The sequence below is a fragment of the Neomonachus schauinslandi genome, chromosome 7 (assembly GCF_002201575.2).
Source record: "Neomonachus schauinslandi chromosome 7, ASM220157v2, whole genome shotgun sequence".
Classification (NCBI taxonomy): Eukaryota; Metazoa; Chordata; class Mammalia; order Carnivora; family Phocidae; genus Neomonachus; species Neomonachus schauinslandi.
The window spans coordinates 55,493,711-55,509,433 of record NC_058409.1 but is presented as its reverse complement, the minus strand read 5'-3'; the positions used below and the strand labels follow the sequence as shown (position 1 = coordinate 55,509,433).

Below are 15,723 nucleotides of genomic sequence, written 5' to 3'. Positions count from 1 at the left end.
AGGAATCAACTCACCTCTGTTAGAATGGCTACTATCAAAAAGCTATGAAATGAAACGTGTTGGCTAAGATACGGAAAAAAGGGAACCCTCATGCCCTGTTGGTGGGAATGTATACCGACACAGCACTGTGCAGCTTCCTCAAAAAATTTAAAATGGAATTACCATATATTCTAGCAATTTACTCCTGGACATTTATCCAAAGGAAAGGAAAACACTAACCCAAGAAGATATATACATTCCTAGGTTCATGGCAGCATGGTTTACAACAGCCAAGACCCAGAAACAACCTAAGTGTCCACTGATGGATGAATGGACAAAGAAAATGTGGAAAATACATACAATGGAGCATTATTCAGCCATGAGAAAGAAGGAAATCTTGCTATGTGTGACAACATGGATGGACCTTGAGGTCATTATGCTAAGTGAAATAAGATAGATGAAGGAAGACAAATACTGTATGGTATCACTTACATGTACAATTGAAACCAGAAACAAAAAACCAATCATATAGATACAGAGAACAGGTTGGTTGCCAAGAGGCAGGCTGGGGGCAGAGGAGTGGGGAGGGAAATGGGTGAAGGGGATCAAAAGTACAGATTTCCACTTATAAAACATATAAGTCATGGGGATATAATGTACAGCACAGTGACTCGTTAACACTGTAATGTAAATTTGAAAGTTGCCAAGAGAATAGGTCTCAAAAGAAGATCTCATTATAAGAAAAAATTTTATGTCTAGTGATGCATGTTAACTTGACTTATTGTAGTGATAATTTTGCAATATATACAAGTATTGAGTCATTATTTAAAAAAAAAAAAGGATGAGGCACGGGTATCTTCGATGGACTGAGACACCAGCTGAACGTCCTGCACAGGCTCATGGCACCCATGCCCGCCTCCCCTCTGGAAGCTGCCTACTCAAGGTGGGGGAACCCAGGCGTCCACTGGTCCTATCACCCAGCAGTTCCTCTCCTTGCCTGGCCAGCCTCCACCATCTAATCCCACACTCTCAACTCCCCGATATGCTCCCCTAAAATGTATTATGCTCCAAAGACCTTCATATCCTTTTAAGATATTATCCCTTCTTTTAAAATCTCCATATACATCAAAGGTCATACTTGTGTTTTCAAATATAGATCACTGGTAATTACTTCAGTACCTTTTAACCAATAAACTTAAAAGCATGAAAATACACATAATCCAGTATTAAAAGTATAATTAAAAAAGAAACTATCAGCATTGCTCTCTATGATAAAACTATCTTTAAATGTTCTTCAACATAGCAACTTATTAAAATTCTGTTACTCTGAAAACAAGATTCTAATATATTGTTCTACATGATGTAAATGGTAAAAAACAAATAGTGCTCATAGTACTAATTTTTACTAATTTGGAACAATTGTTTTTGATAAGAATTTGTAGGAGTGAAATGCTTAAATACATATATGCTTTTCATTCATTTAAGAAATTAAGATGGAAAAAATAGTTATTTGGAAGAAGAATTTTATGCTCTAATATATTAGTCTTTAGTTGCATGGCCACAAGCTAAATCATAACTGATGTGCATTACTAATAAAGCAGAAGCTTGGAGGAAATTTTTTTTTTTAACTATTTGTTAAAGGAGCCTAATTTTGCCATAAACCTCCTAAACTGACAACTACAGTAAGCTATGGAGAAAGACAAGCAGAAAACAATGGTGAGAACGTAATGCATGGTCAAGCTGACAAAGCGAAGGAAGGAAACTGAATACCGTACCTGCTTATTATTGTCAGTGGTACAACACAGTTTCTTGAGGGAGACAAAATGCCTAATTTTCCTAATAACATAAATGATCAGTTATTAGTGAGTCAGATAGGAGATGATTCAACAAATCAGCAAATGAAAACATCAACAGAATTTCTTAAAGCAAAACCCCAGGGTCCATTCTAGGGCAGATTTAAATTTCAAACAAAACGTAGTCTTCGGAAAACCCATTTTTCATACAGAGCCCACACATGCCTTCAGAAACCGGGCTTCCCTTTTAGTCACATTTGGCTCAGAAGCACTTTCCTAATGGGTATTTCATCTTGCAACAGACGCCTGAAGCTTGTCTCCTAGGCATCTTCAGTGATAGGATGAAATGCTACTCCAGACAAAATTGGTTTTAATTCCACTGACACTAATAATTTTACAGCTGATATAAAAAGCAGAAGACTCATTCGGACAATGACCAAATTACATGGCCATGGTGTTTACATTAATATTCCATATTCTTTCACAGAATGGTCATCACAATGATGCCATTTTTCAGGCAGAGAAAACTCGTCTTAATTCAAGGTTATGGACAGAATCCCCAGACAGCCTACAGTCTAGCTCATGACCACAAGGGAGACCAGAAAGAGACTATAGCTGCCTCAGCCCGGCACAAAAATCAGTTCAAGGTAGATTTTTCTACTGACAGTGGAACCAGGAATTCCAGGGGGCTATGTGAGATTTTATAGGAATAGGAAAGAATCTCCTGTCTCTCTTCCTTTGATTCAACTTTCTCTAGAAGACCCTGAAGAGAGCATAGAGAATATCAGTTATTCTGTAATGAGCTTCACTAATCGGGAAGAGGAGAGATTTACCTACTTTTCATAAGAATTTCCTGATAGTACACTGCCTACACCTCGGGGAAAAATAGCACTGTGTCTAGACAAAAGAACTCTCTTATCTGTAAAATCAGAAAGATCAGAAAAACTCATTCTGACAGAAATTCCAAGCAATAGGGTCTCTTCGTCCTTGGTTACCTAAGAATTCTGGTCACACACACACACACACACACACACACACACACACACACACTCCATCTTAGCTCAAGTTCTCTGAAAAGACGGTCTAAGGATGGTAATACCACCAATGTGACAGCCATCATGGCCTCTGAGCACAGACCGCTGGTGGAAATGGCCATGCCAAGGGGGCCCGGAGGCCTCTCTCTGTGCTCATAACCCTTGTCAGGCCTGCCAGGGCCCCACCACCCAGAGGGAAGCTAAATGCCAGGAAATACAAGACAGTGGTCTCTGAACTGAGGGGTAACAATTTCAAAACTTACCAAACAAGTAAAATTGGAGAGGAAATGACTTCCAGGCATTTTGCTCACTTTACAGAATGTTTTGTTTTCTAACCACCCAACAATTTGAAAGGAACTCAGGTAGTCCTAAGAGTCACAGGCAGGACTTTCCACTTCCAGTTACTGGCCTGAAAAACTCATACCTCTTCTTCCAATACATCACAGGACAGCATGTGTCCGTTGTAAACTGTGCTATGAAACTAGTGTTGACCTTCAAGCCAGTTTACTAAAGGCTCCTCCGTGACATACTGTTTGGGGATCCTCTTTGCCTTTGTAAACCCTCTCACAAAACTGAACTGGGAGAAGGAAAAGAGATTGCATATTTACCTTCTTGAATAGTCTTCTCTGATAATCTGAGATTAAATGAAATCAGATCACCTCAGGTTCTAATCAAACACATCTTCCTCTGTGTAACCATGACCTCCAGGGCTCTCTCTGCCTTGGGGAACAAGCCCAGAGCCAGCCCGGAGAGAACCACTACAGAGTCAGTGCCTCAAGGAGGGAAGCCTGGCTCCCAGGGCAGGGTTGAGGCCAGTGAGCCCCGTTGTTTTGTTGTTATTTTGACAGGGGAAGGCCTAAACACAGCTCCTTCAGGGGGTAGTGGGGATAATGGAACCACAGATGATCAGGCGAAGGTGGGCAGCTGGGGAGATGCTTTGTAAAGCCCATCAACGGGAGCAGAGAGGGGGAGGGAAAGCCACATCTGGGGGCTGTTGCCAACCATGTGGAATCGTCCACGATATATGCTATGCACAGCCCCAACCCACCGTATCTGGGGGCCTAACGCTTACACTGGCATTTCAATATGCAAACCCAGTGCCCACATGAGCCCTTCAACCAAAAGAGATCAAGAAGTTCACTCTCACCCTCCTTGGCCAATCACCGGGGTGATCTTCACGTGCTGTTGGATGCTGTCCCCAGATTTCCGTCTCGCATAGTAAACCCCCTGCCACTCCTGCATAGACAAAGAGAGCTCTTAAAATCCTTCCATCGAAGCTTATGGCTGCTTCTACAGAGGGTCTCGTCAAGCTGAGCAATACCATCCCACTAAATACTGCTCTATCACTGTACCCATTGTGATGCTTACTACCCAAGACTGTGGTCACCATGCACCAAGTCCCCAAAGGCCAACGTGTCCACCTCCAGGCTGGCCTTCCCAGGGTCCAAGGACAGCTGATGAGTAGGTGGAATTGCCACGCTCAGCCTGTGGGTGTAGCAGCCCCAGGTCAAGGGATTCTTACAGGGTCTTCCCTAAAATCTTCACAGCAACCTCTGAGCTCGATAATATCATCCTTAGTTTATAGACAGGTAAGCCAAGGCTCAGAGAGTCTAATTTGCGCATGAGGAAGTGGAGAATGTGGTTCTAAATTCTTGTCTCTTAATTCTCCTTGAAACCTGTCCTCCCCGACTCTCCTATGGGCATCCTACCAAGACTTCTCTGGCATTAGTCTGGCTCCTGGCAGTTTCCATGGATCGAGCAAAGAGGAGTATGAACATTCTGGCTGCCTCTGGACCCTGGGGAGCCAGCAGGGATGAAGAGCCTGTGCCCTCAAGGGGGATCCTGTGGCACCTCCACAAGTTCTGGGAGGGAGGGAATAAACGAGAACCAAATTTTCTCGACAGCCTTTTCTTGCCGCCCCCCCAGCCCCAAGAGCGGCTAACTGGTGTGCATTCTGGGGTCGCCAGATGCATGGTAGTACTCCCCTGGCCTATTTTTTTTTTTTTTTTTTTTAGAGTACTTGATAATGTCCTGATTCCATTTCAGGCTTGCTGTCCCTATTTTTAAGAAATTGATGTTGCCTATCATATAAACCCAAACTTATTTTATTCGTAAAAAGTGATCCCTAATGAAAAAAATACAGTGCTTATCTAACTACTTCACATCAGAGAAAGCAAGATCAAAGAAGTCGTACGAGCAAGCATTCTGAGTGCCTAAAAGAAAATGCACAGGGAGCCCCCACTGTGGGAGCCGCACCCTTCGTCTACATGGGAGGGCTTGAGGAAAGGAGCCTGTTGCACTCACAGCCTTGCCTTCAGCTGCTGGACAAATGGACATGACAGGGAGAACCAAGCTGTAGGTCTCTACCCAGCTATGATGCAGACAGGGAACAGAGAAAGGAAAACTGACCAAGAACTGGGCCCATATGTAAATACTGGTATTACAAACTTCGAGTCCCCCGAACACTGGGCACACTAACAACACGACAGCTATATGGGGGAACTCTGCTCAGAGCCAGGAATGAGACTGCAGCAACGACAGGTGGGATATCTTCACCCCAAGGATAAACTCTCCTGTTGCAAACTCATCAGATTCCACAGCATCATAAGGAGCACATTCATTTGGTATCCAAAATTAACCCAACAATGGACTCATTTTGCAAATACAAGAGATCTTTCACTCAATTATCCTGTTAGGAAAGGAGCTCATCTTAAAGACGTGACATAGAGCTCGCAGGGGGAAAAAAAAAAAGCATCGGGGAGGGGTTTGCAGATCTCTTTCACTGACCTTGCCCTTCTTGATGCAGGTATTGATGGTGTCGAGAAGGTCGGCCCGGTTCTTATCACTTTTGGGCAGCTCGGCGAGCTCTTTCCCCAGCAGCTCGCCTTTGTGGTAGCCCATCATCCTTTCAAAGGCTGGGTTGACGTACTGTGAACAGGAGGTGGTTATAGGTCAGTGCGGGTAATGCTGGGTGCCCCCAGGAAGGCTTGCTGGCACACAGAGGGACACACTGGACTATCAAGTAAGAAGTTCCCTGGATGAGCACTCTCTGATGTGGGTGCCAACTGGTCCTCATCACTACGCCCCCCAGAGCAGCTGCCTCACTCCTGAGCAGCTACGTATTCATTCAGCACGCCAGCACCCTGGTTCCCTCTGGGACACTGGAAGAAATTCCTTAGCAGACCAAGAGCAAGAAGCCCTCATCTAGCAGAGCCAGCTTCATGTGGGCCTTATTCATCTTCAATGAAATGAAGTTTTTTATGAAATAAAAAACTCAAAAAATAAAAATGAGTTAGAACAAAAGTTACTTAGTTCAACAGGTTGTGGGTTTATTTTAGTCACACCTCTGCAAGGCCGAGATTTGCTCTCTCATGCCTCCTAATTGCCACTATCTACTAACCAACGCTATGGCTTGGGACCACTTCCCAGCTCATCTGAACAATAAATCTAATTAAATAGTTTGGGCAGAAAGCAGCCCTTTCAGTGCTGGGCACACATGGGCGCGAGACGAGGCACCCTTAGCACATTCTGAGGTCAGCAGACTAACAGGTTTCTTTCCAAAATTCTGCCCGGGGCCCTGGAATTCAGAGCTCTTTCCTTGCCTGACTCCCAACTCCCAACTCCAGGCTCCAATTTCTTCTCAAAGAATAATCACCGGATGAGAAGCTGAATGAGGGGAACGAGACAAAGAACATGGGGAAAATGGGACCATATGGCCTCTAGGGCATCATGCACATCCACCTGCTGCTTCAGACACATTCTTGCAAACTGTAATCACGGTCACTTCTGCACTCCACTCCAAGGACAGCAGTAAGGAGCCCGGTGATGCAGGGACACTCGGGGAGCTAGTCCCTTGAGAACAAAGCTTTACTGACACCATGAAATCCAGGAGCTGGAGGGGTTGGGAGGTTGCTTTGGAGCCTTAGCAGGCAGCCTTGTAGGAGTGATTGATAGAAGAGGAGGGGTGGTGACATTGTCTTCATGCCTTCTTCTCCCATCACCTACATGTGGTGGGCACCACCCTTCTGGGGCTGGGCAGCATGGCCTCTCACCTCGGGGCCTCTGCCCACATGCTCTCCACTTACAATGCCCTTGCCCATCTCCATGCCTTGCCTAGTCTGATTTGTCCCTCCCCTCCTCTAGCAAGCCATCCTTGACCCCCTGCCTAGTCTGAGCTGGTACCACTTCTACAAGCTCCCACTCTCTCCTGTGCAGGCTTCCAGTGACTTCTCATGCCCAATCCCAGTTTTTATTTATCTCTCTCCCCGACTAGACGTAAAAATCCTCAAGGGCAAGCTTACTTTGGATTTATCCCTGGATACTCAGAGCTGTTTAGTAAGTACGTGATGTATGTACTGTTTTCCTCGTTGGCTAAATCCTCATACCTTTTCCTGTCTGTTTAGTCTACCCTCGCTATTAAATTGAAAACATAGGTAGAAGTCAGGGCCCTTTGCTCATGCTAGGGTTGCTGTAACCTCAGAACACAGCAGGTCCTCTAGGACCTTGACTCTGGAGCCAATAAGCTCAAGTGCAAATCCTGGCTCTGCCAATTACCAGCTCCATGACTGTGGGCAAGTTACTTGTCTTCTCTGGTTCTCAGTTTCCTCATCTGTAAAATGGCTGCAACAGTAGTGCCTGGTTCATAAAATGGTTTTAAGAAAGAAATAAGAATATCTAAAATACTGAGTGAGGACTGTGCCTGGCACATGGTCAGCTTCGTGTAAATGTCGTCAAGTAAATAGTTTAGATGGAGGGATGAATAGGTAAGATTGTTCCTGAAGTTAAGTGCTACCCCCTAGGCACACACTCTTCAGGGGCCGTGCCCTGAGAAGGACTCTGGTATGGAGCAAGAACGTTCGTGAAATATCCTGTCCAGGAGGACTCCTCTTGAAATCCATAACCCAGATGTCATTTTACTTCCCCTTACACAGAACACCCTCTCTTCAACTTCTTTCTCCTTGCTTTTGAGTTTTATATTCAGATCACCAGTAGATTTTAAAGGGGGTAGTCCCTTTCTTCCTGTTCACCGTAAAGGTGGGGAGGGGATGGCACCACCACAGTACCTCCCCCAGAGACACAGGGTTTCTAACCACTTTAGAACGCTCGCTATGGATTGACGGGCTCTGTTCCCTGTTCAAGGAGTCATCAGTTAGACTACCAACGGGGAAGGCAGCGAGAGCAGGCAGCCCCTTCCACTCGTCATGGAAATCACAACCTGGCTGCCCACTGTCAGAGGCGGGTGCAAAGCAAACGTGTTTCATGAATGGAATTCATCGGTCCTGTCTGGATGTAAGTGAGGGGAATGCGAGATGTGTACTCGGTTGGTAGCAAACACGTCTGGTTTCTCTGCCGTCCAGGATACAGACCTGTGTGCAGGTGGGCAGTAACAGGTAGCAACATGAAGAAGCTTCCAGACCCACTTCACGGAACAGCCAGAAAATTCTATAAAGACAGTCCAACAAGGAACCAGGAAGGCAGGTTCTGCAGTCAGAAAGACATGGCTACATATTTTGGTTCCAATACTTACTACTGGGGCTTTCCTTGAGTAAATTCCTTGACCTTGCTGGGCCTCAGTTTCCCCATCTGTATTATGGGGCACTCTCTTTCACGGAGTTACTGAATGGAAAGGAGGTAACGTTATGGACCTGTTTATGTCGGGGCCTAGGCAGGGCAGGCTGCTGCTGTTGCTGGTTGGGTACGAGAGCAGGGTTTGTCTGTGTGCAGTGGGGGCTCTGTCGTGGGGCACGGCCTTTGGTTTCTATGGATGACCGGAATTGCAACAGGTGTAAACTCAGTGCCATTACGCAAACCAACTGCAGGCAGGCCGCTATCTACTGATGGTAAAGTCTACATTTCAGAATATTGTTTAAGTGTAAATGTCTTACCTTCCAACAAATATAGTAAGATGCCTTTACTGCAGTAAAGGTTTGTCTACTATACCCATTTTCTTCAGAAGATAACTTTACCATACAAGATAGCTCTATGCTTATAATACCAACCGTAGGCAAATAAATGAGTACCTCTGAAATATTTCATTCCCATAGGCACTCCCCCTTATAAGCATTTACTCTATAATTCTGACATACTTCTCTGTCATGTAAATGCTGTCCTTACAAATGGTCAAAGAATTTCACCTATCTTGGTCAAAGAAAGCACAGGTTCTAATCTAACTAATTTTTTATTCTTATTGGATATCTAATTCTTAAACTAAGTCCATCAGTTGTTTTTTTTTTAACATACTTTGATGCTTCTTTCTCCAAAGAAAATATACAAAAATGTAAGGCTTATTGCAAAGTCCCTTGAAAAAGGATGGCTCAAACTTGAAAGGTTCTATTTAGACATCTCCAGATAAAAAGTGTCTCCATACCTGAATCACATGGTCATCGCTTGTAATTTCTATGGCTTCGTGACAGTGGTCTAATGCTGTAAACACTGAATTACAGGCCCTGTAAGTTGCAAAACATTGACTTTAGTGCAGCTATAAAACCATTAGCATTTCATGTGTTAATTTACCCAAGTGAACAGTTGCCCCAAATTCATTAAAACCATGCCCTTTTGGAAGGAAAATAAACACCCTAGCCTTTCAAACTAAACTAGTTGGTTTGAATAAACAACAGCATATATTTCTGTGACTAAAACACAAAGAACTATAATCCCGCCAACTCTTCATGTATCATGGAATGAATCACCTAGGTGCCAAATGAAACCTTAATACTGACAAAAGAGAACCAAGTTGCAGGAGACCATCTTCTAAGTCTCCTGAGTCTATGTTAACACTGTTCTGTTTCATTCCTAGTGTGGTCATGGAAAAGTCAAGACCCCAGCAATTAGGAGAACTCAATTAAGCCCAAATTGAATCTGAGGTATTCTGTCTGTCCTTTTGCAACAGACACAGAAACATTTTTTCCTCCTTTCTTACTTTCGTCATCTCTGATAAACAAGCCTTTATATGGTACTTTGCTTTCAACCCCACCCACTGGCATGATGGAAGGCAGATATGGCAGAATTCCCCTTGCCTGGTTAATCATACAGCCCTCCAGGTAGGCACTTTTCTTGGTGACCCTTCTCGTCCGAGTGGAAAATTCGACATCATTTCAACTTCTAGTTTCTTGGTTAGAATTTTAAGTACCTTCTAATCTAGTGCAACTCCAAATACAGCAAGTTATTTACTACCTAATACAGAAAGTATGTAGCTAGTTACTAGAGCTTTGTTATTTGTACGGGCTGTTTAAAGAATCCCAGTGAGGGCTTTCTTACCCATTACAAAAACAAAAACAAAAACACCAAAAACACAGGTTTACTTTTGATGCTGCTTCTTATAAAACATATCTTAAGATGTTATTCATTTTTTCCACTCATAAAGGCATCTAACTTTGCCATCCTGTTTTAAACTACTGACAAGGGAGAGGGCAGAAAAAAACTCAGTCAAGTCTGGTTCTGTATTTTGCCAGTTATGGGACCCTGAGCAACTTTTTATCCTGGCTGGTCCCCAGCTTCCTCGTCTACAAAATGAGAATAACAACACCCATTTTACAGGTTGCTGTAAACATCAAAAGAGTTTATGTGAGGCATTTCTCAAAGTGCTTTGGATAATTTAAGAATTCAGTGTATAGTCCTTAGTATTATTTGTAAGCTCCCAGGGCAGTATTTCCTTACTCTCTAACCCTTTCAACGGCCAGTGGTAAAAAGAAAAGTGAACCATAACCTATCTTTTCTCATGAGTAGCCCTGAAATATCTAATCAAAAACTGTATTCAATATTAGCAAGGTAATCCGCAGGAGGAGTACAAGATCTTAGTCCCTTGAAGGGTACGGTTCCCGTAGCTGAAGGGATGAAGGTACCAGTGTGGGCAGGTAAATAAGTAATCAACGATGGGGTGAGCCGAGCACAAGGTAAGCCTAACTCCTCTGAGATCCCTGATAGATGCAACAGGTTTCCTTATTTCAATAGCTTCAGTCTAACTAACTTGAACCATGAACTGTCTTAATACCGTCGCTGCATTTGTAAACAAGATCATTTAATATTAGAAAAAGAATAAAAGAGGTTTTAAAATTCTTACCAAAGTCACTACTACACTACCTTTCACGAAGAGGCCAGCAAGAGCTAGTCCCATCAGTAGTATTTTCTAGGCACGTGGGTCCAGAACCCGGCCTGGCAGCACAGGAAAGGGTATCCTAATCTCCAGGGGTCCCATGTGGAAACGCACACTCTGTGTGGACTAATCCTTACATTTGAGAGCTGGATAATTAAGCAATAACACACTTTATCAAGTGATAAATTCCTCTCCTGCCCATTTTCTGAAAGTGCCTGTACGTCTCACCTAAGCATTTAAACGGGTCCTTCAGCCTATTAGTGTTTTTGTCAATTCGAGAGCTGCCCTGATGTAACACCTTAGCTCCAACTGCCGAAATTTATCTATGCAATATTTACTGTGTGATGATCCACAAAGCATAAAACCTTCCGTGTAATGCCCGACAGAACAAGACAAATTCGTACCAACCGTCGAGGGAGGAGAACATGAGCAGCGCCAGCAGGCTGTTCTCTCCCAGTGACAGGCTGCATGGCACTGTTCAGACCTAGGCTTTAAACCAATTTGGTTGATGGTTTTATTTAAATAAACCTGCGGCAAAATGAGGTAATCAATTTAAATCATGTTCCTAGAGTTTGGAAATTTAATTGCTTGTATTAATTATTAATAGTCTTCATGCAGAAGAGCCTTAGCTGTATTCATTTTCTGTTCTCAGGAACCATGTAACTGTGCCTCGGATCTATTTTTGTATCTTTCAGCTTGAGAAGTTGCAAAATCGGAAACAGCTCAAAGGCAAGGTAAACTCGATGTGGAAACCCATGAAGTGCAGGCCATGGAACCACGACCCCTCACCTTCGTAAGGGCCCTTGAAGGTCCCAACAGACACGGCAAATATTACAGGGGCCCTGGTGTGACGTCTACAAAGAACATCGTGCTGTGACGGGGTGCCGAGTGTCTCCAACCAAACAGCAGGATGCCTGGATCCTCCCCCACACTGCCACCGACATACTGGGTAGCTGTGATCCTGTCAAGAGTCTCCCTGGCTCTCAGTGTTTTCCTCTGTCCCAATATTGGGGCTGGGATGGTCAGGTGGCATTATCCCTGCCACCAGGGTCCATGCCAGGAAAAGGCACTCTAGAAATGTCTACGGATAATGAGAAGGGTAGCATTCCATGGAATACAAAGTTTTGTCCCTCAGACACTTAGATTCTCTTGCTGAAACTTAGGACTGCTACAGTCTTAAGACTAGGAGTAAACTAAACCTGATGATTTGAGTCTACGTCCTGGCTAACAGATATCAAACTGATATGAAATAACAGCTGGTCCGCGTTAGTATCAACCAATCAGTTTAAGTTCCCAGTAAGTAGCTAAATCTTATCTGCATTCTGGTTAACATAGCCCTTTTCATGATAAAGAGAGAAAACATTAGTAGAGGTAAGTGGTCATAATTTACCCCATACTTCCCCAGACAGTCCCCATTTCATGATTTGTGCCGTTTAATATAGTAATTCATCCAGCACACATAGGATTTTCTTCTCTTTAGAAGTTATTCTTTATCATGGAATTTTAAAATTCAGTATTTGCTTGAGCACATGATCCTTCTTTTGTCTTGGTTAAATTTCGTTACCACAAACCAAGACCTGGACAAAAGCTTCTACCTTCAACATTTGACATCACCCTTGTGGTACAGCCTGTCCTTGAAGAATGCTGGTAATGTCACATATTTAGCTGCAGCTGGGGGAGGAATTGCAAAGAAAAGTATTATATAATTAGACTATAATTATTCTGGCATTGTATAATAAAGAGCCTCATTTTCCCCATCGGCAGCAAGTGACAGAGTGGCCTGCCTGACTCTGAGATGCCGGTGGGTTCTTTAGATGTCCTCGGATGCGGAAGGAGCTGGGGAGATCACGGAATGGGTCATTACCCCCCGACTGAGGGGCCCAGATAGAGGGTATGCAGGAAGGGTCAAACCAGGCCCACATACCCTTCTCCAAAAAAGGGAAGGAAGCTAGAGATGCTTGAGGCAGAACCAGCCAAAAAGCAATGGAAGAAACTGACTGCTTAGTCCTTCTCTGGCCTTCTGTGAAGAACTCTTGCTTTCCTCTCCCCACTGTGGGGGCTGTTCTCATGCTGGCTGCTCGTGCCTGGGAAGAGAGACTCTTTACCAGCCAACCTGAAGCTGCTGTGGAAAGGGATCCGCACACGGGGCAAAGCCAGCCTCCTGGGCACCACTGCCTGCCTGTGTCAAGTCCACTCACCAACCGCACATTGATTTCTATTACTAACTTGAGCCTTTTCATTATGACCTCTCCAAACAGCTCCAGTCAGTGAGGGGTGAGAAGTTCTAAGATCTGCATCGTGCTATGTACTTAGAAGCTTGCCAAGTTCTGACCCTGATGAGACCTTCGTAAGTGGTCAGTGCCCTGGCTCTAAGCAAATTTCATCAGCACAATAACGGGAAGCCCTTTCTTTTAACCCTCACGCTGGCTGAGAAGGTTTTTTTCGGATTGCCAGACCTGCCTTTGCCCTGTGTGGACAAGGCACCTTCTGACTTCCTACACATGCCATCACATGCGAGGTTGCTGAAGAGAATTCAAAATGCAGTTACTTAAAATGCCATGAGGGAATTACCTACCAACGCATTAAGGGGACTGCTGTTCATTTCTGTTGTAGATAATACACAGCTGAAGAATTAAAACAAAATGAAACCCGTTTTTCTAATTCTATTTTGAAAACATCTAAAAGTACAATCTTTTTATCCCCAATGAAGAACAGTAGAGACCCCAAGGAATAAAAAGAATGTACAATAAACAGAAATTGCTGAAGTAAAGGCAATGAGTTTTCTCAAAAAATTTTATGAAGTTCTCTGAAGCTGATAAATACAAAGATACAAAGAAACCAAGGGCTTTAAACTTATGTATTCAAAACTCCTTAGCAATATTCCTCACTATAGACTGTTAAAATACCTGAATTTCCACTAGTTTGACTTTTAAAAAAAATACTTTCCCACCTAAGAAAGTGACTATTTATCCCCACACTTTTTTTTTTTTAAAGATTTTATTTATTTATTTGAGAGAGAAAGAAAGAGAGAGCACAAGCAGGGGAGGTAAGGGCAGAGGGCAAAGGAAAAGCAGACTCCCCGCCGAGCAGGGAGCCTGATGCAGGGCTCAATCCCAGGACCCTGAGATCATGATCTGAGCAGAAGGCAGACAGTTTAACTGATTGAGCCATCCAGACATCCCTCCCGACACTCTTTCTTAAAGCTCTCTGTCCACCAAAAAGTTACTTCCCTAATCAGGGTAAACCTCCAAAAACCTGCCTTTGTGGGTTTACGTCAATCCATTTTACTTCCAAGGATGTCAGAAAGAAATTAAGTTTATAAATGGTTTTGTCCTCTTTGAATGCAAATTAAGTAATCAAGATAAGCATAATCATTACACTGAGATGCTATCTTATTTTTCACTGAGCCTGAAACCATCATGACCTCTGGGTTGGCCAGAGAGAGAAGCCGTGCCAAGGACGTTCTGGCATCCAACAGCCTGGAGCTGCTAAGGACTGCAGCGCCCCTCGCACCCCCCGCCCCCAGGCTATAGGTTGGCAAGAGCCTCCTCTCTGCCCTTCTCTCTCTACTCGAGGGGGACAGGTTGAAGAAATCGGGGTCTGGGAATGTGGTAGAGTGGAGCCTGTGCAAAACCAGGGATGAGCTAGGGCCCTCATATCCCGAGACGTCCCCAAAGCAGAACATCCCGCCAACAGCTAGACATCTACAGAGAATCCCCGCTCAGAGGTGAGCTTCATGAAAAGCCTGCTTTTAAAGCACAATATGCCTGTAAAGATGTAAGATTTCTTGAACATATGTCCTTGCATACTGAAGTCACAGACTTCCTGAAACTGCTATCATGGTTACAGAGCAGTTCTCATGGCTAGCATAATAAATATACCCATTGGTTTGCCCCTATTCATAACAATCCAAGCAGGCATTTATAAGTGTTAAAGTATTAGATAGAAAGTAATCCTCAAAGGCTACTCTTAACTTCAATTTAAGTATATGAAAATTATACAGTATTTTTCCTCAAATCTAATTTTAAAACTGCCATACAAAGTGGAAAATATTGTCAAAACAAGAAATGATTTTTCATTTATTTCATTTAAGCAGAAGGCTCCCCGTTTAGAATCTGCTGTTTACCAGCTACCATCACCTACTTAGAAACCCCTGGGATTCAGCTAGGAACCTGTGAACAGCGGCCTCATGACAAAAACATCTGTACAACACTGTTAACCTCGCACTCCTTCTTATTTTGTTACATACCGTAATTTGAACTGAGAGCGAACTTCCCCGTGTTCTATTTGAATCAGTTCGTTATAGCAAGCAATTATGCTGCTATTCTCCATAAATCTCTGAAAAGAAAACAAAAATAATATGTAAGACATACAGTTACTTCTTAAAGAGTCAAATGAACTTAGTTTTTCCCACGCCAGGTAACTCTGTTACATAAGACAACTTGAGAAGTTGAAATGAGCTGAGATGAAAAAAAAAAAAAATAGTCAAGCTGTTTGAAACCCTTGTTTAAATGTATGAGAAACAACAGATCAGATTTTACTGTATATGTAACTCCCTTGATGACAAAGGTGGGGAAAAACTTCATTAAGAATACTCACAGGAAGATAAACACACAAGGGCACAGACTACCTCCCCAGGCTTGTGAATTACTGAAACATGTTTGCTTCACATTGCGCTAAGCCTTTTAAATCCAACACTGGACATGTTCAGTGTGTGCGTGGTATGAATGACCCTTTTCAAGAGAAGAGACCCGTCTTTGCTTACTTCCTCATCTTCTGACTTCATCCTCCTCCTCTCACTCTCTCTCACTCACTCACACACACA

The 15,723-nt window shown here is 43.5% G+C and overlaps 1 protein-coding gene across 10 annotated transcripts in view; it reads right to left on the bottom strand.

The window, feature by feature from the left end:
* PDE8B (phosphodiesterase 8B) overlaps positions 1 to 15,723 on the bottom strand; it is a 218,585-nt gene that overhangs the window by 72,729 nt on the left and 130,133 nt on the right. For 5 of the 10 annotated variants that reach the window (XM_021699983.1, XM_021699974.1, XM_021699992.1 and 2 more), the window contains 5 exons: positions 15,148 to 15,236; positions 9,174 to 9,252; positions 5,594 to 5,734; positions 3,954 to 4,042; positions 1,755 to 1,815 (listed from right to left, as the gene is read on the bottom strand). In XM_021699983.1, coding sequence (XP_021555658.1) covers positions 1,755 to 1,815; positions 3,954 to 4,042; positions 5,594 to 5,734; positions 9,174 to 9,252; positions 15,148 to 15,236 — 459 coding nt within the window. The remainder of the gene's footprint in view (positions 1 to 1,754; positions 1,816 to 3,953; positions 4,043 to 5,593; positions 5,735 to 9,173; positions 9,253 to 15,147; positions 15,237 to 15,723) is intronic. The other 5 variants (XM_021700003.1, XM_044916704.1, XM_044916702.1 and 2 more) reach the window with 4 other exon arrangements.